This window comes from Onychomys torridus, chromosome 3 (assembly GCF_903995425.1).
Source record: "Onychomys torridus chromosome 3, mOncTor1.1, whole genome shotgun sequence".
Classification (NCBI taxonomy): Eukaryota; Metazoa; Chordata; class Mammalia; order Rodentia; family Cricetidae; genus Onychomys; species Onychomys torridus.
The window spans coordinates 151,147,859-151,170,314 of NC_050445.1; the positions used below are offsets into that span (position 1 = coordinate 151,147,859).

The 22,456-nt window shown below is 37.6% G+C and overlaps 1 protein-coding gene across 1 annotated transcript in view; it reads left to right on the forward strand.

Moving 5' to 3' along the window:
* Positions 1-22,456, forward strand: part of Pik3c2g (phosphatidylinositol-4-phosphate 3-kinase catalytic subunit type 2 gamma) — a 324,912-nt gene that overhangs the window by 262,524 nt on the left and 39,932 nt on the right. Inside the window, exon 30 of the mRNA XM_036182431.1 lies at positions 15,334-15,409. Within this exon, the coding sequence (XP_036038324.1) occupies positions 15,334-15,409 (76 nt within the window). The remainder of the gene's footprint in view (positions 1-15,333; positions 15,410-22,456) is intronic.

A 22,456-nucleotide genomic window follows, 5' to 3' on the forward strand; every position in this document is an offset into this window, starting at 1 on the left:
TTCTCATTGGTTGTAAACCCAGCCACATGACCTCCTCGTCACTGCCTGTTTGTACAGACCTCCAGGTCTTCCATGGTTGGTATTGAGATTAAAGGTGTATGTCTGCCATGCTGGCTGTGTCCTTGAACACACAGAGATCTACCTAGCTCTGCCACCCAAGTGCTGGGAGTAAAGGCGTGCACCACTACTGCCCAGCTTCTGCTCTGGCTTGCTCTGACCTCAAGGCAACTTTATTAACATACAAATAAAATCACATTTCAATACAAATAAAATATCACTGTAGGATCCAAGTGACTTTTGCATATCAAAGGATGGAGTAGAATGTTGACCTTTTTTTTTCTTTTTTTATTATTATTATATTTGTGTTTTAATTTTATACATCAGCCATGCGTTCCCCTGTCCTCCCCCCTCCCACACCCATCCCTCCTCTCCATTCCCATGTCCTCCAGGGCCAAGACTCCCCTGGGGATTCATTTAAACCTGGTGGATTCAGTACAGGCAGGTCCAGTCCCCTCCTTCCAGGCTGAACAAAGTGTCCCTGTGTAAGCTCAAGGTTCCAAACAGCCAGCTCATGCACTAAGGACAGGTCCTGGTCACACAGCCTGGATGCCTCCCAAACAGTTCAAGCTATTCAATTGTCTCACTTATCCAGAGGGCCTGATCCAGCTGGGGGCTCCACTGCCTTTGGTTCACAATACATATGCTTCCATTCTTTTGGCTATTTGTCCCTGTGCTTTTTCCAGTCTTGGTCTCAACAATTCACGCTCTTACAGTCCCTCCTCTTTCTCGACAATTGGACACCTGGAGCTCCACCTGGGGCCTGGCTGAGGATCTCTCTGCATCCATTTCCATCAATTATTGGATGAGAGTTCCAGCTCGCCTGGTAGGGTGTTTGGCCATCTGATCACCAGACTAGGTCAGATCAGGCTTTTTCTCCACCATTGCCAGCAGTATACAGAGGATGTATCATTGTGGATTTCTGGGGACCTCTCAAGCACTCTGCCTATTCCTGATAAAGAAAATAATGGTACATATACACAATGGAGTACTACTCAGCAGAGAAAAACAATGACATCATGAGGTTTGCAGGCAAATGGATGGATCTAGAAAAAATCATCCTGAATGAGGTAACCCAGACTCAGAAGGACAAACATGGTATGTACTCACTCATAGGAGGATACTAGATGTAAAACAAAGATGACTAGACTGCTACACAAGTCCAGGGAGGCTACCTAGAAAACAGGACCCTAGGAAAGACACAGGGATCACCCAATGACAGAGAAATGGATGAGATCTACATGAACAACCTGGACGAGAGTGGGAGTAATGAAGGGCAAGGTTTGAGGGAAAGAGAGCTTAGGGGAGCAGGAGATCCCAGCTGGATGAAGAACAGAAAGGGAGAAGAAGGAATAACAGACCATGATAAATGAAGACCACATGAGAACAGGAATGTTGACATTCTTATGTCCCTTACTGACTGATATTCTCAGAAGTTCATGTCCATGTACTTATGCTTCAAACCATGTTGAAAAGCAGATGTCTGGGAAGGAAAGTGCTGAGGGATTCTCACTTTTATGTGTGGCCACACTACTCACACTAAAGCTGCTTGGATACAAAGTCTTACATGATGAATTCAAACTATTCGGTAGCTACTGAAATTATCAGGATTTGGCCATTGTAGACAAAGGCAAATATAAAGTAAAGACACTGATGATTTCTGCCTATGGTGTTATGAGGGTGAGTATTGAGATCTGTCTATATTCAGTAACAAGGTGTTAATAGGAAACCCATCACTTGTACAGTAAAAACTTCTGCAATGGGTTAATGCAGAGAAACATGAGCAGAGGGCTATCATAGAGTAGAAAGCAAGGGAGCTGGACATGTATGGGATGTTAAGACTGCAAAGTGCAGTTCAGCACAGCAAGGCTTAATGAACATCGTCATGCATCACTCTCATGGATACATGGGGACATATAAACACAGCCACCAAGCATAGACCTGCAGGTTCCATTATAGCCATATTTACAGATGTGGTTACATTAAACCACTACTACAGAGACCCTGAGGACACTTGCTTTCATTTTCCTGTGTATTGATATCAATCTTTATTGGTTAGCATTGAGGCACAGGAAAGCTGAGTAAATGTTAGGTATCACATTATGTTTTAAAACACTTTGATTTAAAGCCTGAGATTATAGTAGGTTAAAAATAAAGGAGAAGGAAAAGGAGAAGGGACTGGCATTCTCAAGCATGAGATATGAAACCAAATATTCTAATGTCAAACCAACTGGAACATGTGTGCCACAGTCTAGCGTTGAAGTTCTAAGGAGAAGAATTCTATCTTGTTCCACAATAGGCTCTCACTAAAGGAAGGTCAATTGCAGCTGTTCCTTCAAAGTACCAGGGTCACACATATGACTCCAGCAACACAGCTGATTTTTAGGAAGTTCTGGGGATGAGCATGGCTTTAACCATGCTCCACATGTGCTCTGCAACTGACAGACAAGTCCAGCCTCAATGAGTGTTTAGAGGATACTACTTTTGTAAGAACTGTATACTACATATATTTTATTAATTGTCCTGTATGTGCTACAAAACTCAATCAAGTATTGTTAGATGAGTAAGTCCAAAAGCAACAAAAATAGTATATGTGCTTTGAAAACAGTGTTATAGCTGCTGCTTTCCAGAACTGCTGCCTTGGCCAAAAAGAAATGTAGGAATGTATGTATGTATGCATGTATGTATATATGTATGTATATGTGCATGTATGCTTGCAAATCTGGATTGAACCCAAGAACTTGTACCTGTTAGGCAAAAGCTCTGCTACTGAAATACATCCCCAGACCAACAAGTGTTTTGTTGCTGTTATTATTGCTGTTGTTGTTACTGGGCACATTATATACATTCTGGCCAAAGGTACCAAAAATATTTTTAAGTGGTCCAAATATTGTTTCAGAATAAGAGAGATTTTAAAAAATATCTTTATGTATCTTATCCTCAGAAATACTTACCTTGTTGGTAAAAGTGACATGGAGTGTGTGTGTGTGTGTTTAACCCAAGTGATTCATATGTTCAAACATGTTTGGGAAAATGTACCACAGAAAGTAAAAAACTGAATCTAACACAGATAGCACTGTAAAAATCTGACTGCCTTTGTCTACACCCTATGGTGTTGGATGCTGATAGTCTTACAAAGACTTTTGGAACTTCATAAATTCTACATATTTCTATCAATCCAAAGAAATTTCCTGGAACTTGAGTGTCATTCCAGAGGCTATACTGTGATGGAGCCTCAATGATGTCATCAGTGCTGAACAGTGAGGGTTGGAGAAATGGCTCAGTTTCTAAAGTGCTTGCTGGCCAACCAAGGAATCCGAGTTCAGATCCCCAGCACCCACATAAAGGTCAGGATTGACAGGCATAAGCAACCTCGGATATGAAGGGGGAGACAGGCTGAATCCTGGAGCACAATTAGTGGAATCTGTGAGCTCCATGTTCAGTAAGTGACCCTGTCTTAAGAAACAGTGTGGAACTCGATTGAAGAAGATACTTGACATCAATCTTTGGCCTCCAAACACATCTGTATATGTACAAACACACACACACACACACACACACACACACACACACACACACACACACACACTAGCTGAATAGCATTACTAGCCACTCTGGCCTCAGTGCCCAGGTCCTCTGGACTGTGCAGCACACCTATTGTTAATGATCACAAAGGGATTTGTCTTAGGAAAGCTTCATGAATCTCTACATGTTTGTAGAAACTCCTTATATTCTCTTCTTTTCTTTGTTATGAGAGAACAATTGACAGAAGTGACTTAAGGAAAGAAGGGGTTATTTGGTTCCCAGTTAGAGGGTAAGGTCTGCCACGGTGGACCATAAAATGGTGTAGAAAGCAGTTCCAGCTGTGACAGTGTGGGACAGGGTACTGGAGCAGCTGGTCACATTACATCCATGATCAAGAAGAAGGGAGACATGAATGCTCACACTCAGCTCCCTTTGTTCCTTTTGCTCAGTCTGGGGCCTCAGCTACGGGAGGGAGCCATGCATGTTCAGGGTCGGTCTCTCTGGAAACACCCTCAAAGACAGGTGCAGAGGTGTGTCTCCTAGTTGACACTGAGTCTCACCAAGATGGCAGTCAATATTAACCATCACATTTCCTAAATCTTTTTATGTTTAGGAAATGAAATTTAATTTCAAGAATAAATGAAACACAATTGACCTAAAAGTTATACTACTAATCCAACACAAATCATGTTACTTTGACATTTTTAAGTTTGCATTCCTGACTAGCTCCCTTTCCTCATATGTATAAAGGAAGCTATTTTGGGACATGAGCATTAAACTTTATAAAGTATGGGATGTACCATCATTACTTTTTATTATTTGAAGTGACATAAACTTCTTAGAGGAAATTTTTGTGCTCACAATTCTTTCTCCTCCATAATAAAACACAGACTTAAAGGCTTGTGCATTGTTTGTTCTGAGTACTCTTGGGCAAGATAGTCTTTATCTTTGATCCTAGAAAAGTCCTTCTAAAAAACAATTTTGTTCATAATTCATGTGCTTCCATTTGTTTGGCTATTTGTCCCTATGCTTTCCCAATCTTGGTCTCAACAATTCACATTCTTACAGTCCCTCCTCTTTCTCCACAATTGGACTCCTGAAGCTCCACCTGGGGCCTGGCCAAGGATCTCTGCATCCACTTCCATCAGTTATCCACCAGGTTTAAATAAATCCCCAGGGGTGTCTTGGCCCTGGAGGACATGGGAATGGAGGGGAGGGGTTGGTGGGAAGGTGGGGGTGGGGGCAGGAGGGGGGAGGACAGGGGAACCCATGGCTGATGTGTAAAATTAAAACACAAATATAATAAATTAAAAAATATTTGTGCATAGTTGCTTGTCATGTGGCAGCACAGGAAAATTAAAGATAATCCTATTATGCATACATACTAAAATATGTATTAAGTTTTAGTTATATGCTAAATTTATAACTCTTTCAAACTATATTATATCATTATGCAAACCAATGTAAGAATTTTAAATTATTTGACAATTGAATACACACATACACACATATATATATATTATGTACATATTTTGATCTTTTTCATGTCCCATTACCCTCATCTGCCTCTCTCCTACTAAAACCCTTCTTATTCCCAGTAAGTACTTCTAATTTCACATCTTTTCTTTTTCTTTCTTTTTTTTTTATCCACTGAGTTTAATTGGTGATCCTTACATGAACATGGGTGACAGGTTATTTATCAGAAAGTGGACAATTAACTCATCTGTGGCTATACTTCTGAAAAATACTGCCAGCCCTGGAACTTTAAATTTGTGTTGAGCACCTACTATTTATCAATACATTAAAGTAAAAAACTTTAGTTTTGTTTCTTGAGAAAAATGGATAGGTTAAAATAATGTGATATATGCTTGACTCTTGATAAGTGTATAATATCGTGATGATATAGGTGTGAACATAAATAAAAGACCTAAAATGAAAAGGCCATGAGAAGAAAATGAAGTCTGAATATAGAATTGGACCTTCACTTCCTAAAGTCACATATTATTGTGTCCTTGCCTGTGAGCTGTGCTGCTTTTGTTGGAGGATTAGATAAAGATGCTTTGAGGTCAAGAATTGGTTGTGTTAAAGACCACCTTGTCTTGGGTAGAGGGGATATTTGATCTAAAGATACAAAAACAGCCTAGACTATGGGACAGATAACTAAAGATGTTCTCTCTCTCTCTCTCTCTCTCTCTCTCTCTCTCTCTCTCTCTCACACACACACACACACACACACACACACACACACACACACACACAGCACTCACTCTCCCTCTGAGAATGTTTGTTGATAAATGAAGTAGGCATTAAATAGAAAACACTATCATACTAGCCATCTCTCCTAAGGAGATTAAAGGAGCATTTGAACATCCTTGTAACATTTTTTCCTGGCTTCCACTCACATCCCCATCCTGAGAGAAGTTTCTGTGTTCCTTTCAGTGTTTATAGATAAATTCAAGCACGATGTCAGTAACTAAGAATCTCTTTTGCTTCTTTAAATTTCATTCTGTTTTGATGGAATTGTGTTGTGCATGAAGCAAAGAAAAAATTTTTAAAAAGTGACACGGACAAAATTATAGCAAATGACTGCAAAACCTAAACAAATGCATGTCCACATCAGAGTTCAGCTCTAATAGGCAAACAGACCCTGCATGCAGCATCTCAAAGCTGTATGCATTGGGACCTTTCCCTCCTCTGAGGACTGCTGTTCATTCCTGAAGTTCCTGCAAACGGGGAGTGATATCACTTCAAGTTTAGACAGTGTTGTTTTTAAAGCAGAAACCCAATGTCAAAATAAAGCCAAGTGGATAAATCCCATCTTAACAGTGAACATATGCTTCGTGCTCCCCATTGCTAACCCCAGATGTTAATTGCATGTTTGCCACCACACTGCTCTTTTCTTGCTCGGCACTAGCTGAGCTTACATAGCAGGCAGGATAAAATGTCATGTGCGCACGTCAGGAAAGCCAAGATTAGTCTTCACCCTCTGGTAAAACACTGATGACATTTGAGAGCCCAAATCACAGATAAACTTCAGACTCTCCCTTTTCTTCACAGTATCATTCTTCCATGTGACTCCAACATGAGTACTGTGGGCTGTGCTGTGTGAGAGACTGGACATGCTGACATGCTACTTTATGAAGAAGGCAATAAAACACAATTACTGCTCAACTTTGATTTAGATCTCTTATGGGAATTCATTTTTTAAACTTGTGTTTTTATGGCACTCCATGGCATTTGAGAGAAATAGATTTAGCTTATTGTTTTAAGTCACTAAATCTTGCAGCCAATGCTAGATGTTGGCTGGCTAGTTAATAAATGGGAACACTTAATGTGCTTTTGTAAGGAAAGAGAAAAATGAATCTCGGTTTTATATTCCATTCATTCTGGCCTGTGCATGTATTTTAACTCTGTTCAGTCTTTGATAATATAATATAGGAAAAACACTTAGGTTCCAAATTGATCGGCTCTCTAAAAAAGTCAGTCATTTTAAATTACATACTGGTTAATGTAATTGGCAAACATATTATGAATGAGAATTCTGAGCTTAACAAAACATACCCTGATGGATATTTTAATTTAATATTGACCCATTGGATTTCATGTTTGTTTTTTATTGTCCTCATTTTTCATTTAAAAGCATATTAAGCACTAAAATTTCATATTAGTTATATTAGAATCTACTCTGTAAAAGGGATAATATAAACACACACACACACACACACACACACACACACACACACATATATATCTTCATAGAACATTTCTCACCTGGTGACATTTAGCTCAACAACTAGTAACTTCAGATAGACCAAGACAAATCATGGCCATTATTTATTTGTTCATCAGATGTAGTGGTTCTCATCCTTCCTAATGCTATATCCCTTTAATGCAGTTCCTTATGTTATGGTCACCTCCAGCCATAAAATTATTTCATTGCTACTTCATAACTATAATTTTACTTCTATTATGAATCATAATATAAATATGTAATATGCAGAATACCTGATGTGTGATCCCTGTGAAAGGGTCATTCAACCCTCTAAAGGGGTCATTGCCCACAGGTTGAGAAATGCTGGTCAGATGCATAATGTTCTACAATGAAAGAATGTCCTACATATTTGATAACTATTTCTGCTCAAGAGCTGACAAATCAAGATGAAAGCCAAACACTAAGATATCTTTCTTGTCACACAAGTTCAAATTGTCTGAGTATGTTGGGAAGGTGAGAATATCAGAAGTGCCTTTGGGAGTGAGTGGGAAGCAAAAGTCTAAAACTAAACACATTACATTTGACTTTCTATGAGACTCCCAAAAATATTAACAAGGGGTTTAGATACATTCAGGAAGAATGTTTGGCTGAAAATACACATATTGGAATTGTCTCCAAATAACTGCTTATCAAAATTGTACACTGGAAGAGATTAATTAATCCTAAGTACACTGAGAAATGAATTTAAAAGAGGCATAGTTAGAAATCCAGACTAGGCAGCCCATCAACTTTGAAATTTGAGGAGATAAGGTCAACTCGACAAAGAGAGCTGAGGAAGAACAATCAGTTGGACACCAGAGAATAGAGTGGTTGGAATCCAACAAGAGGGAATGACTCAAAATAGAGTGGTTTTCTGGTCAAATTAGATAGTTAAAAAATCAGGAAATAGCATGGGTTTGATGGCTCAATCAATGACACCAACAGTCAGAACAGTGAGGCAGGAGAAGCACAATCATTAAGGTATGCTGAGACTTTTCCAAACAAAAGCCCAACAGGAAGAAGTTAAAGTGAAAATGGAAAGAGATAGATTTGAGATATAAAGTAGAAAACAACTTTCCAGCAGACTTTCTCTAAACATAGAGAAAATAGAATACAGGGAAATGTAAATCAAGAATTTTCTTTATTGAAATAAATTGTAATGTATGTGAATGCTGTTTTAATAAAGTATTTGTTTAAGAAGAGAAAGAAAAAGGGAAAATGGTACAACAGAGGAAAAGAAATGACTGCTCAACCAGAAAGCAGAGCAATGCCCTTGAGTAGGACAGCACGGGACACAGTCCATCTTTATAACAGAAGACAGGGCAGAGATGAATACCCTGACAGGTTGTGATGGGAGATGGGTTCTGTTCCATCAAGCAGGCAATCCAAGAAGAGACTGAGGATGAGGGAATACTGGATTTGATGAGTAAAGACAATAAGAAATAAAACAGTCCTACTGTCAAAGAATAACTGGATTAATGATGTTCATAGAATTTTCCATAAAATATTCAAGATTCACAAGGGTAGTAACTCCATTGAGCATGGTCATGTGTATGTGTTTCCAGCAACATTAGGCTGTTACTTTTGCAAAGTTGTCAAAAAACATTACTACAGCTGGGTGTTTTGTCAAATGAATAATAAAATCAAGAGAAAGTTACAGGAGTCATAAAGAACATAAAAGAGAATTAGGGTAGAAGTAGACCATGAAATCCAAATTGGCCAAGGCCAGACATGAAGACACAGAATAGATTTTAGTCATTGAAATGGTCATGCAGTCAAGATATTTCTGATGTCTTAATATTTTGTAGGAGAACTGAAAATGAGGAAGGTGGAGATGTACTAGGAGCCTAGAAATTATGATAGAAGAGTTTTGATCACTGGACAAGATGGACCAAAAGAACAAAAATTACTGGCTAAGTGAAACATAGGACAAGATCACTGAAGGTGAATAAAGCAAGAACAAACAATCTAGGATGTAGAAGGACAATTCATATGAATATTTTATAATGTGTATTATCAATAGTACTATAAAGAAAATGAAAATGTGTAAGGATAAAATTCTTCAAGAATGAAGTCCATTGTACTACAGATCTGTAGGGAAGTAAGGCACACAGGGTAGTGATGTACAAACATTGTATCCAAGGTAAGGCACCTCAAAAGAGAAAGGAGAATAGAAGTTGCAAGAGCAAGCAGACATGAAGACGTAGGCAAATTTTTCTATCCTATCAGCCAGCTCCCAAATTACAACATGAAGACTTATTATTAATTATGAAAGATCAGCAAATAGCTTAGGCTTGTTTCTAACTAGCTCTTATACCTTAAATTAACCCATATCTATTCATTTATGTGTTGCCACATGACTCGTGACATTAACCTGTCCTCCTCATGTCTTGCTCCCTCTACATCTGGCTGGCAACTCCCTTCTTCCCAGTGTTCTCTCTGCCCCAAAAATCCTGCCTAGCTATTGACCCTTTAGCTTTTTATTAAACCAATCACAGTGACATATCTTCATACAGTATAAAGGAATATTCCACAACAAAGACACCTACCTCTCATGCAGGACCAGGGCTCTAATAGGGATGGGAGGGAGAACACCCACCATTTCTGGCCTTCCAGAAGAGCAGGATAGGAAGTCTAGAGAAAAATTAGGTTGAATTCTTGAGGTCTTTAGCTAACTCCATGCCTCAAGAATTAGTTCTTCTCTTTCTTTATCCTTTAGTCTGTATGCATTATTATAGTTTTAAACAAAAATGATCATGATACAGTCTATTGACAATTCCTAGATAGGATAGCCTATTCAAATGACTAAAACATTCTAGAATCCCTGAGAAGATCTTTCTGACCATGCCTCTCACTTAACCCCCATATGAAGCTGCTCTTCAGAGCCACAAAAGTGAGCCTTGGCTTACTACATTACTGATTCCAATTAGCCACTGGCCCTCTCTATTTCAAGAATAAATATTACTCAGTGAGAACTTAATCTAAAGAACAACCTTCTTTTACTTTCTATTTGATTATTTAGGGGCCCTATTTATCTATGCTAGAGATCAAACCCAGGCCTTTATCCCTAGCAGGCAAGCACTTGATAATGGAACTACATCCCAGTCCACATAATGAAAGAACATATGAGATATTTTAGGATAAGTGATCATTAGTTGTTAATTGAACTCTCCAGTCATTGAAATAAACAAAAATCCACATACTTTCCAAATACCTTGCATTGTATACATGCTAAGTAATAGACAGGCCACCATGTTCCATTTGTATTTCTGATAAATAACAAATATTTTTAGTAAAATATATCATGAATATTGCATGGACAAATTGGGGAGCCATGCTGTGTATGGAAGCATCACAGCACCTGGAAACATGATATCTTCAGAGTTGTGTATTGCATGGTCACTCAAGTCAATACAGCCAAACTGCCTGGAGAGCAAGATAAGTCCAGATGAAAACATTGGGTTATCAGTTGCATCACTAACATTTCTGTGCATTTCCAAACTACTTGTCAGATGCACAGTAATAAATAAAATCCAAAGAAATTTAATGGCTAGTTTGAGATTTAGCAATATCGTTATTTTGAGACAGTGTCTCACTGTGTAGCCCTTGGCCTTGACCTCATGATCTTCCTAGCTCAGCCACACTGGGTGTTGAGATTGCCATGCCTACTCACATTTTTTTTTTTCTTTTAGACTCTTCATTTGACTGACACTGGACCTTGTTTTCCTTGCAGAAGGAAAAAAAGAAAAAAATTCCTTGCTGCAATAAATAATTAGTGTTTAATATTGTACCCAATCCCAGAATTATAAGAATTCAAGGACATGGCAGTATAAACATAGGGGAATAATTAGCTAGTGCTGACATTTCAGGAACTAACTGGGAAGACATCTTACTTAATATAGAAGTTTATTACCCATTGGCTAATAAGGTCAAACTTTCCCCCTAATAATAATAATAACAGTAATAATTACTATTATTATTATTATTACTGAATAGTCATCAAAGGATCTGGAAGACCATATTTCCTTCAACCAGTTCTGTTCATTGTGAGATTTGATTTTAAGCATTCAAATAAAAACAAAAACAAAAACAAAAAATGCAATCAGCTTCTTAGATATGGACTGATTCTTTTAAGTATTGTGTTTCTGTTCTACAGCCTCACAACAAATCAATATGTAGAAATAGAAATTGAGAGTTGACTAATTTATAATGTTTATAACTCTTGATAGGACTATTTACACTAGAAACCAAGGTAACCTGAATTGGAAGACAGATCTCAGCTTGTTCTGTGACACATGGTTGAACAGAAATACACTCTACATGGGTGATTGGTTCTCAATGTGCTGTTTGTAGCTCACTGGCACATAAGACAAGAATCAGCATTATTTTGGGGCCAATGGTGGACAAGGTAGAGAGGAAGAAGAAAGAAACATGTAGAAAAAGAAAGAAGGTCTATAGCACGAATCTTAAAAGGTCTTATTAATAAAAACAAACCTGGAGCCAGGTATTGGGATGAATGCTGGAAGATCAAAGAAGCAGAACAAGCCACAGCTTCCTTACCTCGCCAGTTCCTCAGCTGATCCTGTTTCCTCAGACTAGAAGACTCTGTGTCCTCATCCAAATGAATTTCAGCTATACTGCTGCTCAAAGGCCTAAAAGCTTAACCAGCTCTAGTTCCTGGTTTTCACACTTGGTATACCTTTTTGCTTTCTGCCATCACTTCCTGGGATTAAAGGTGTGAGTCACCATGCCCGTTTCCAGTGTGGCTTTAAACTCACAGAGATCCAATGGATCTCTACCTCCAGAAGGCTAGGATTAAAGGTGTGAGTGCCACCATTTTCTAGCCTCTATGTCTGTCTAGTGGCTGTTCTGTTGTCTGACACCAGATAAATTTATTAGGGTGCACAATATATTAGAGAACATAGTATCACCACAAAGATCAAGATAGCAGGACATATTTGATGGGATATATATTATTCACACAGTTACACTTAAAGACCTGGAAGATAAATGGCCAAGAGGGCAGAGAATGGGCAAAGTCCCAGTCAGGAAGGGGTCCCTTCTTTTAGATAGTAATGCCAAGCCACTATCAGTATTTAAGAAGTTAATTGTTTGATTTTTATTTTGGAAGAACAGTTGGCAACTTTACATAAATAGTTTGGGAAAGGATTAGCAGGAAGAGACATGGATCTGCTAGAACCCAGCTGGTAATGGAAGGTGCTGGAACTGGGAAAGTGGCAGTGATACGGAAGGAAGGAAGGAAGGAAGACATGTACTTCGAGACTTATGTGATAATAGCTGTCAACACCTGTGACAGCTTCCTGGGGTCAGCCTTCTCTTTCATTCTGTGACAGGACATTTCTAAATCTCCCTGAGGACACTAACTTCCAGCTCTGACTCCTCATCTGCTAGTAACTCTGTGCCTACTTCAGAGAAAGTAACTTACATGGAAACCCCTAAACTGTGGAGCTGTGATCACAGAATTTAGCATTTGATATTATGGAGCAAGGGAAATAGAGAGAATAGCATTAGTTTTGAGCTTGGACACAGGAGAAACAGAACATCGGAGTGACTCAACATTTCTTGATGCGCATCTTTAAGTAGTCAAGAAAGCCAGTCAAAAAGAATTCAGATGTAGTGTTGAGATTTGAGAGACAAAAGAAAACCTTAGATTTCCTGAGTCAATACAATTGTCACCAAAGTCATCCTAAAACAATATATTTAATTAAGTGACAGACTTAAAATTAAAAAAAAAAAACTTAAATTATAAGCAAAATGGAAGGAGATAAGAAAGCAAGCAGCAGCAAGACATATGGAGAAAAACAGACAGAGTCCAGTATCAGAAAAGCAAACAACAAATCCTCTCACTGAATCTGCTGGATTTGAAAAAGAATATATTTTAATATAGAAATTATTAGAAGTAGAGATGAGAGTATGTTTTAAACGTCGTTTAGGCAAAATCTGTATGTGACTGACCATAAAGTATGTAGAAATGGAAAAAGACCCCATGTGACTCTAGGTTCACTGTGTCAGGGGAGAGAAGGTATTGAATGAGAGTCATGAGGCATTCTTTATGCCTGAGTATGTGTTGCATACCTTGGTTGACCATGTTTAACACAGATGAAAAAGAAAATAAGGTGAGAAGATAATGAATGGAATAGGGTTTCTTCATGGTTCCTGACATGTAAAAAATAAAGTCAGAGCATTGATGGAGAGGTCAGCACTGAATGGTTTTCTAGGGCTGGTGTAACAAAATATCACAACATACTGGGGTGTAAACAGCAGAAACTTGTCTGAGCATTCTAGCAGTTGGGGGTCTAAAATCAAAATGTCAGCAGCAGTGGTTCCTTCTCATAGCCCAATGGGTGAATCACTGCCTGTTCCTGCTCCTTAGTTTGTAGCTAGCCAACTTCAACCAGAGTGTTTGTATTTTTTCCTTTTGTAATATTCAAACCTATTCTTTTTATAAGAATACCAACTGTATTGGATTAGAAGATCCCATCCTAGATGTGGTAGTTACTTTTCCATTGTTATGAAGAGAAACTATGACCATGGCAACTTATAAAGAAAATGATAACTGGAACTCACAATTCCAAAGGGTTAGAGACCATGATCACCACAGCAGAGAACATGGCAACATGCAAGCAGGCGAGATACTGGAGCAGTAGCTAAGAGCTCACATCTGATACACAAGCAAGAGGCAGACAGAAAGAGAGCTAAATATGCATGGAGTGGGCTTTTGAAACCTCAAAGGCCACCCCCAGTGCCATATCTCCTCCAACAAAGGCCACACCTCCTAATCCTTCTCAAGTAGTTCCATCAACTGGGGATCAAGCAATCAAATATATGAGCCTTTGGGAGCTATTCTCATTCAATCCATCACACTAGCTTAACTAATTATATCCCACATGACACCATTTCCCAGTCAGATCACATTCTGTGGTTCTGAGGCTTAGCAGATCAGTGTGGATTTGTGGGAGTGACAGAATTTTGTTTGTTAGATGAAGAGTAGACATCTCTTTCATTGCAACAAGAAGGAAGGAATGTAATTGTGTGTGCCTGTAGAATTTATAGCAATTTTATTTCCTCTGAAATGGAGATAGAGTCATCAGCAGAGAAGTCAGACTTGAAAGTAAAGTTTCTTGATGGGGATTTGAAAGACCACTTCACAGAAAGAGAAAAGGCTGACATGGCAGGCTTGACAGGCACTACCACATTGGTATATATGTAGATGGTGTAATCAATAATTCAGTGTTCCCTTTACACAATCAAGGAATGTCTTCTTGGGAGAAGCTACTTTGATTATTAATAGCTTACAACAAAATAAATGCCACTTTCACTAAGGAAATGCTATTCTCAGATTAACCAGGAATGCATACATTTGGAGTTGAAATTAAATGGCAGTTTAGTTGTGATGATCCCTATTTTTATACCTAAAATACACATGACTAGAATTTGTTCCCTTTAATGCCGTATCTCCCTAGACTATCCTAATGATAGACTCTGCTTTGTGCATCTACCTGTCTCTTACAATGTCCTCGAATTCCTGAATGCTGAGGAGGAATTCAGTCTTCAGAGATCATTCTCTGAATTGAAATTTTAGTAATGGTTTCTCACAAAGCAAGCACCTATATCATTTGGAAATAAATTTTTCTCAGAGCTTTATATTTTCCAAGACAGGGAGATGTGAGATTTGTGGATAATTATATAATTACAGAACATAAACATTTATGATGACCTCCAGCAACATAACAACCTTGAATCTCTTGAAGAAATATAATTGTTCTCAAACCACATAAAAAAGACTAGCTTAATTCACAGAAGAGTTATACTGACAGTATGGCTGCAAATAAATTTTTCTCTATTTATAGAATTCATAACAGATATTCATTAGAAATCATATAATAATAGCAATGTTTTCATGCGAGACTGATCAAGATTAATAGGTAAATATTAGAAATGAAATATTTTACTATTGTATTTCATCTTTTTTTTTTCAGAGTGATTGTTTGCTCAGTTTTTTTCTCTCTGAACAAATACAACCAACACTTGAAGACTCTCCACTTGTGGACCCAGGCAAGTGAATTCATCACAATTACCATATACAGTATTTGTGTATATTATTGTGGGAAAGATCCACAGGTAATATCTTCAATTTCAAGTGATAATGTTTCTTCAAGAGTAAGACCTTCTTAATGCTTTCTCCCTAACCATTTCTAAAGAGAAGCATTTGAACCCCCAAGAATATGTTCAAGTTAAGATAAACACAGATGTGTCTGTCCATTTAAAATAGTGACAAGTTACCGCACATTTCCTGTTTCAATTAGTTGTACTTTGAATTAAAATTGCATATCAGAGACAGAATCTTTTTCTCTAGCATGGAAGTCTCACAGTTTTACCTCTACCTCCCAAAGCAACAACTAAAAAAAAAAAAAAAAAAAAAAGTATTAAGCGATAAAAATAAGCAAGGGTCATCAAGGAGTTTCATTCTGAATTTTTCAAAGCCCAAAGACACGCCACTCCCTGAACAATGCCTTATGTTGGTTCCACCATCTGGTTCTCTTCCAAATGTGTCCTGTGTGGGTTCTTGTGAACATTCAATCATTTCCCCCAGAATTACAGAATCGCCTTTGAAAGTTCTATCAGTTTCAAGCATTTGTAACATATTCCACAGGAAGAAGCAACCTAACAACATACTAGCTTTTTTATAAAGATCAATTTATTAGTTTTATTTATGTATATGTTTATTTTTTGCCTGCATATGTGCATGTGTACCACATGTGTGCAAGTGCCAGCAGAAGCCAGAGGGCATCCGATACCCAGGAACTAAAATTACAGGTGGATGTAAGTCACTTGGTGTGGGTACTGGGAACTGAGTCTGGATCCTCTACAAGAAGAATAAGCACTCTTAATCACTGAGCCATCTTTGGCCCTAACCTGCTAGTTTCATCCTCCATATTTACAAATCCATAATTTTCCAGCCATTACTAACCCTCCATTCAACTCTCAGTCTTCATTTTATCCACATGTACTTCCTGATTCTCTCATTTAAGATTATTTGTGTGTGCTTGTCACCCCTGCTTATATCTGGCATCTTAGGTACTTGTCGCTTAGGTAGACAACTTTCTGAACAATTTGTTATGTGGCATAATTATTTATTAAATTATGCAACTGTGTTTGCATCTGACCAGCTGCTCTTGCTACACTAAAAATGACTCTAAATCAAGGACTCCCGTCCCTACCCTACATTGCTCTATACTTATAATTCCTGAAATAATGTATGAGGCCTTCCAGAGAAAGAGGGGGAGAGAAAGGGACAAAGTAGAAAGTAAAAAAAAAAAAAATCAATTTTAATTACTGGGGAGATGTTACTACCATCAATAGTACAAACCTTAATAACCACTCTCTGAAAAAAATAAAATATGAAGTTATTGAATTCTAGAGATGTTTTCCAAAGCAGGCTGTGTGGAATTCTCCTCTATCACTAAAGTCCTTCAAGAAAAAAATCTCTTCTTTGTGTTTCAAGAGATTAAACCTCTTATCAGCTTTTGGGTTTGTTCATGGTATTATTTCTGAAAGGTATTTTTTAATACATATGCACCCAAAATTAGAATGGTTATTATAAAAATAAAAGTAACACTTTGAGAAAGTTCCCAATTTTAAATTTTCTTATGTCATCAATAATCAAGAATTGTTTCAATAGCTATGAATGACAAAAGATTTGATTTTTTTCCAAGTTATAAAGCTGAGTTACAGGCTCCCTACAAAAAAACAAAAATAGCCTATTGTCTTAAAACAATAGGACACATCTTCCAAGCAGGATATGCAAATCACTATAATAAACAAGAATTCGCAGGAAGCTGTGTCTTATTTTGCTCTTCAAATCACTTCCTCCTTCATCATTCTGGATTCTTCATCTTTTGTCACAAATAGCTGCTGACTGCTAGCAAAAGCCTGTTTACTTAAGCATTGCGCTTATACGTGGGTTGAAATTTAAGTTTATGTTGTCAAATGATTAGAGGACAAAGTTATTCAAATGTGTTCACACACTAATTTGCATAGAACAACCTTAAATGAGAATTCCAGACTGTGGCCACCTCTACTCCAGTGTTGATTTTGAAAACCTATGTCTCTGGATATGTGCCTCAAAATCACAGGAGGACTGTTGTGTGTGCTGGACAATCTTGGTTGTCAATTTGACTCACATGGGAGAAGGAGCCATAAACGAAGGCCCAGTCTGTTGTGTGCATTGCCATCCCTGGGCCAGTGGGCCTCAACTACGTAAGGAAGGTAGTTGGGCAAGCCACAAAGAGCAGGCCAGTAATCAGCACTCCTCCATGGCCTCTGCTTCATTTCTTGCCTCCAGATTTGTGCCTTGAATTTCTGTCTTGATTCCCTTTGATGATAGACCTTAACCTGTTAGTCAACTAAACCCTTTCCTCCCCATGCTGCTTTTCCTTCTCACATTCATCATGGAAACAGAAAACAAACTGAAGCATGTCACCCTCAATCTGAGAGATACTAATAGTCCTTGGACTTCACCACCTGATGAAACACAATTTTGTTTGTGTTTGTTTGCAACAACACCAGACTTTACTTATTTTCCAATGCCAGGCTGCTTATATCTACTAACAAAATCCTTGGCTCTCCATTGTCCTCCAAGTCATTTACTCCAATGATGACTCTAGAATATGTACTTATTTACAGACTAGAAATACGTGATGAGATAAACCATGTCTACATCACACACCGCTGCATTCCAAGATGTACCACGGAGTACAAATGCTTCCCAAATAATTACTGAATAAACATTGACAATGACATCCACAGAAACAAGGTGGTAATCTCTATTAAAGTAGAGGATTATTTTTACAAAAGAAAAAGGAGAGAAGACGTTCAGAGTCATGTTGTTCTTCACATAGTCCTGACATGGAAAAAGTCCTGGCACATGAGAGCTCCCAACCACTAGAATGTTTTAAAACACAATTTGGGAAAATGTCTTCTACAAGTTATTATATTAAATGCAACGGACTTCATAATACAATCTAAAACTCCTTATGTATTTTTATCTTAACTATCTATATATTAACTCTCTGTTGCCATAATTTTTGTATGCTACAAAGATTTTATATATATATATATATATTCATAGCTTGCATGTTTTGTCATTCTTATAATAAAATGTCTGGCATAGTCAACTTAAGAAGAGAAATAGTTGCCGGGCACTGGTGATGCACACCTTTAATCCTAGCACTTGGGAGGCAGAGGCAGGGAGATCTCTGAATTCAAGGCCAACCTGGTCTACAGAATGAGTTCCAGGACAGCCAGAACTATACAGAGAAACCTAGTCTCAGAAAACATAAAGTGAGAGGGGGGAATAAGGGGAAGTACAAGGAAAAGAACAGAAATAGTTTATTTTGGCTCATGATTCCAAAGATTTTAGTTCCCAGACATTTGGTCATGTTGATTTTGGGGTCTCTGATAAGGAACTATATCATGGTTGTAGCACATACATGACAAAGCAAAGCTACTCACCTAATATGGCAGAATAGGAAAGAGATAAAATGAGAGGGAGTGAGGTCCTCATGGTCTTCTCTAGAGTAAGCTCTCAGTAATAGAACTTTCTCCTAGACGTCTCACCTTCTACAGCAGTGGTTCTTAGCCTTTCTCAGGCTGTGTCCTATTAATACAGTTGCTCATGTTGTGGTGACCTTCAACCATAAAATTACTCCCATTGCTACTTCATAACTGTAATTTTGCTACTGTTATGAATCAGAGTATAAATATCTGTGTTTTCTGATGGTCCTAAGCGATACCTGTGAAAGGGTCATTCTACCCCAATGGGCACAACCCACAGGTTAAGAGGCACTGTTCTACAGACTCTCCCACCTTCCCACACTGCCATGGGCTAAGAACCAAGCCTTCAAAACATAGACCTTTGAAGAACAAATCCAATACATAGCACCCTTCTATATCAGATAATACTGTCACATAAACAAAAGGAAATTAAACAATCCATTCATGACCACCACATAATTCTCACATGTGAAAGACAGATATGTGACAAAGTGTAGGAATAATAAAATAGGTAATTATCTTAGTAGAGTTTCTATTGTTGTAAAGAGGCACCATGATCACAGCAACTCTTATAAAGGAAAACATTTAAATGAGGCTGAATTACACAGTTCAGAGGTTTAGTCCACTATCATCATGGAGAGACATGGGAGTGTGCAGATAAACATGGTACTGGAGAAGGAGCTGAGAGTCCTACATGTTGATCCTCAAGGAGCAGAAGGTGACTGACTGTGTGCCATACTGGGCATAGCTTGAGCATATCAGACCTCAAAGCCTGCCCCACAATGACACACTTCCTCCAAAATGGTCATGGCCCATACTTCCTAAGAGTGCCACTTCCTATGGTCCAAGCATTCAAACAATGAGTCTGTGGGGGCCATACCTATTCAAATCACCACAGTAAAGAATTACAACCTCAGACAATGATTATCAGTTCTAAGAGGATGTATAATTGCCTTTAGAGGATATTGGTAACTACACACGACTATAAACACAAGATTTCAGTCATTACCTCAAGTCACTACTTCTACTTTATGAAGTATATTTGAAAAAGAACTTGAAGCCATGCGATCTACAAACTGGGCTCTCTTTAGTTAATGATCTGTCTATAAACTTGGGGAAAAAAACAGAACTAAAATCATTGTTGAATTGTGGAATACAGGTTTACAATTTAAGTTAGAATGATACATCTTTGATAAGAAAAATTTGAACTGCCATGTCCTGAAATATGGCAAAGCGGACATACTAAGGATACATTATATATCTCAAAATAAAAAAGGAATTTGAACGTAATACCCCTAAGGGTATGTGAATGAGTACTAGTGAAACATTGTGGAAAGTTCTAATAGCAAATGCCATTGGGTAGCCAATGACAATGTGTCAAGAAATATGCCTTTCCCGTTGATTCTATTAAGAAACAAATATTGTCAAAAGAAATTTAAAATTCTAATGCAAGGGTAAATCCTGTAACAAAAACAATATGCTTAAGTGTCACAAACTTACAAAGTGAAAACAGCTTTCTTAATGAAAGCTTTCTTTAAAAATCACAAAACCAACAAGGTAGAGTTAAAACAAAACATAAATAGCTATCTATGAGTTTATCTCATCTACTGAGGAAAACAGTTTAAAATAGGAGTGAAAATACAAACCGTAACTATATTCACTGAAAACAAAACAAAACAAAACAAAAAACCTGAAACAACTTGATTTTAAAGGTTGAGGTTTTGAGGTTTTAAATATTTCCATAAGTGTATTAGGCAAATACAAAGAAAATGGAATCAGAGGACAAAACATTGATGAGGAAAGAGAGAGTTTAGGTCCCAAAGCTTCTATTAGAATTAAACAAATAATAGAACCTTCTCCTAGACGGTGAAATTTTCAAAAAAGATATGAGATGTTATGATTCTTCATTAAACAATGTGACAACAACATATACAAAGTGTAGTTAGAAGTTTTTCTGTGTCCCAGCTGGCTGGCTGTTGGGACTAATCTCTCCCACTTGCGACCCCCAAGTAAGTACACAGAGGCTTATATTAATTATAACTGCTTGGACATTAGCTCAGGCTTATTACTGACTAGCTCTTACACTTAAATTAACCCATAATTCCTATCTATGTTTAGCCACATGGTTTGATACCTTTTCTCAGTTCCACCTTGTCATCTTGCTTCCTCTGTGTCTGGCTGGCGACTCCTCACTCAGCCATTCCTCTTCCCATAATTCTCCTCTTCTGCTTGCCTGCCTATACATCCTGCCTGGCTACTGGCCAATCAGCATTTTATTTATCAACCACTCAGAGCAACACATATTCACAGCATATAGAACAACATCCACAGCACTTCCCCTTTTCTGTCTAATCAAAAAGGAAAGTTTTAACTTTAAGATAATAAAATTATATATAACAAAAGTTAACAAGCAAGAATTACAGTTATAATATCTAGTCTATTTGTATTTGACAAAATTAATGAAAATAGTCTATCCTATATTTGTGAGTCTAAAGTTTCATATCTAATTTATCTTTTATCATAACCAAGGAAAATTATAACTATTTAGTCTTCAACTACATCAAAGACCTCAGAAGGATATAGTATTACCTAAGTAAACAGGAAGTACATTGTAAGCAACTTTCAGAAATTCTGGAAATGACAGAGCTGCCTGCCTGGACAGTCATCCAAAGTTCCTCTACAATGTTGGGGCATCCATCTTCAGTCTACAAACATATAGGTTTTCTGTGGCTTTTTCCTGTGTCCTGTAGAATATTTGGCAGTCTCCTCTGTGAAACAGGAACCTGAAGGACCATCTCACCTTGCAAAGTTCAGTGGTCACCTTCCTATGGGTTCTGCATATCCAGTTGATACAACATTTTGTCAAGCAATCCAGGCAAAAACAGTTTCTTGCCCAAATGGCTATTTTGTCAAGAAGAAGATAAACTCCATACAGAGTGTCTTTAATGCCCATCATCCTCTTTGAAGTAAATTGGTGCTGCCAGGAGCAGACATGTCTCATTGTCCAGGAAAGTCTAAGTTTTTAAAACATTTTAAATGCCATATTCTGTAAGTCTTTGAAGTGTTGATGATTACCTACCTAATTGATATATGTAAATCTAGAAAACTTAACTAACATGACTATAAGTTTGATTATCATAGATAACTAATTATTAATCTGTATTTCTCAACTATACATTACAATTTCAAATGAGTTACATAAACCTAATACTTTAAACAAGAGTAGAAATATACATACAGTATAACAAAATTAACTTTAAATTTGTATCAATAAACTAAAATCCATAGCAATGTAAAACATTTTAAGCAAGTTGTTGCTCTTTAAGGGTAGATTCAATAATTTACTCTCTTATCCTATTGTATCTATATCCTATATTTCTATGTCATATCCCCCTTTCTATTTTTAGAAAGAGATTGACTATGACCAAAAACAATTTGTAACCAACAACCTAAACAAGGACAAACATCAATAATCCATTCTTTGGGAATGTGGGCATAGTACTCTAGGCTACTTCCTGCTGATATGGGGCACTGGTAGTCTTATGG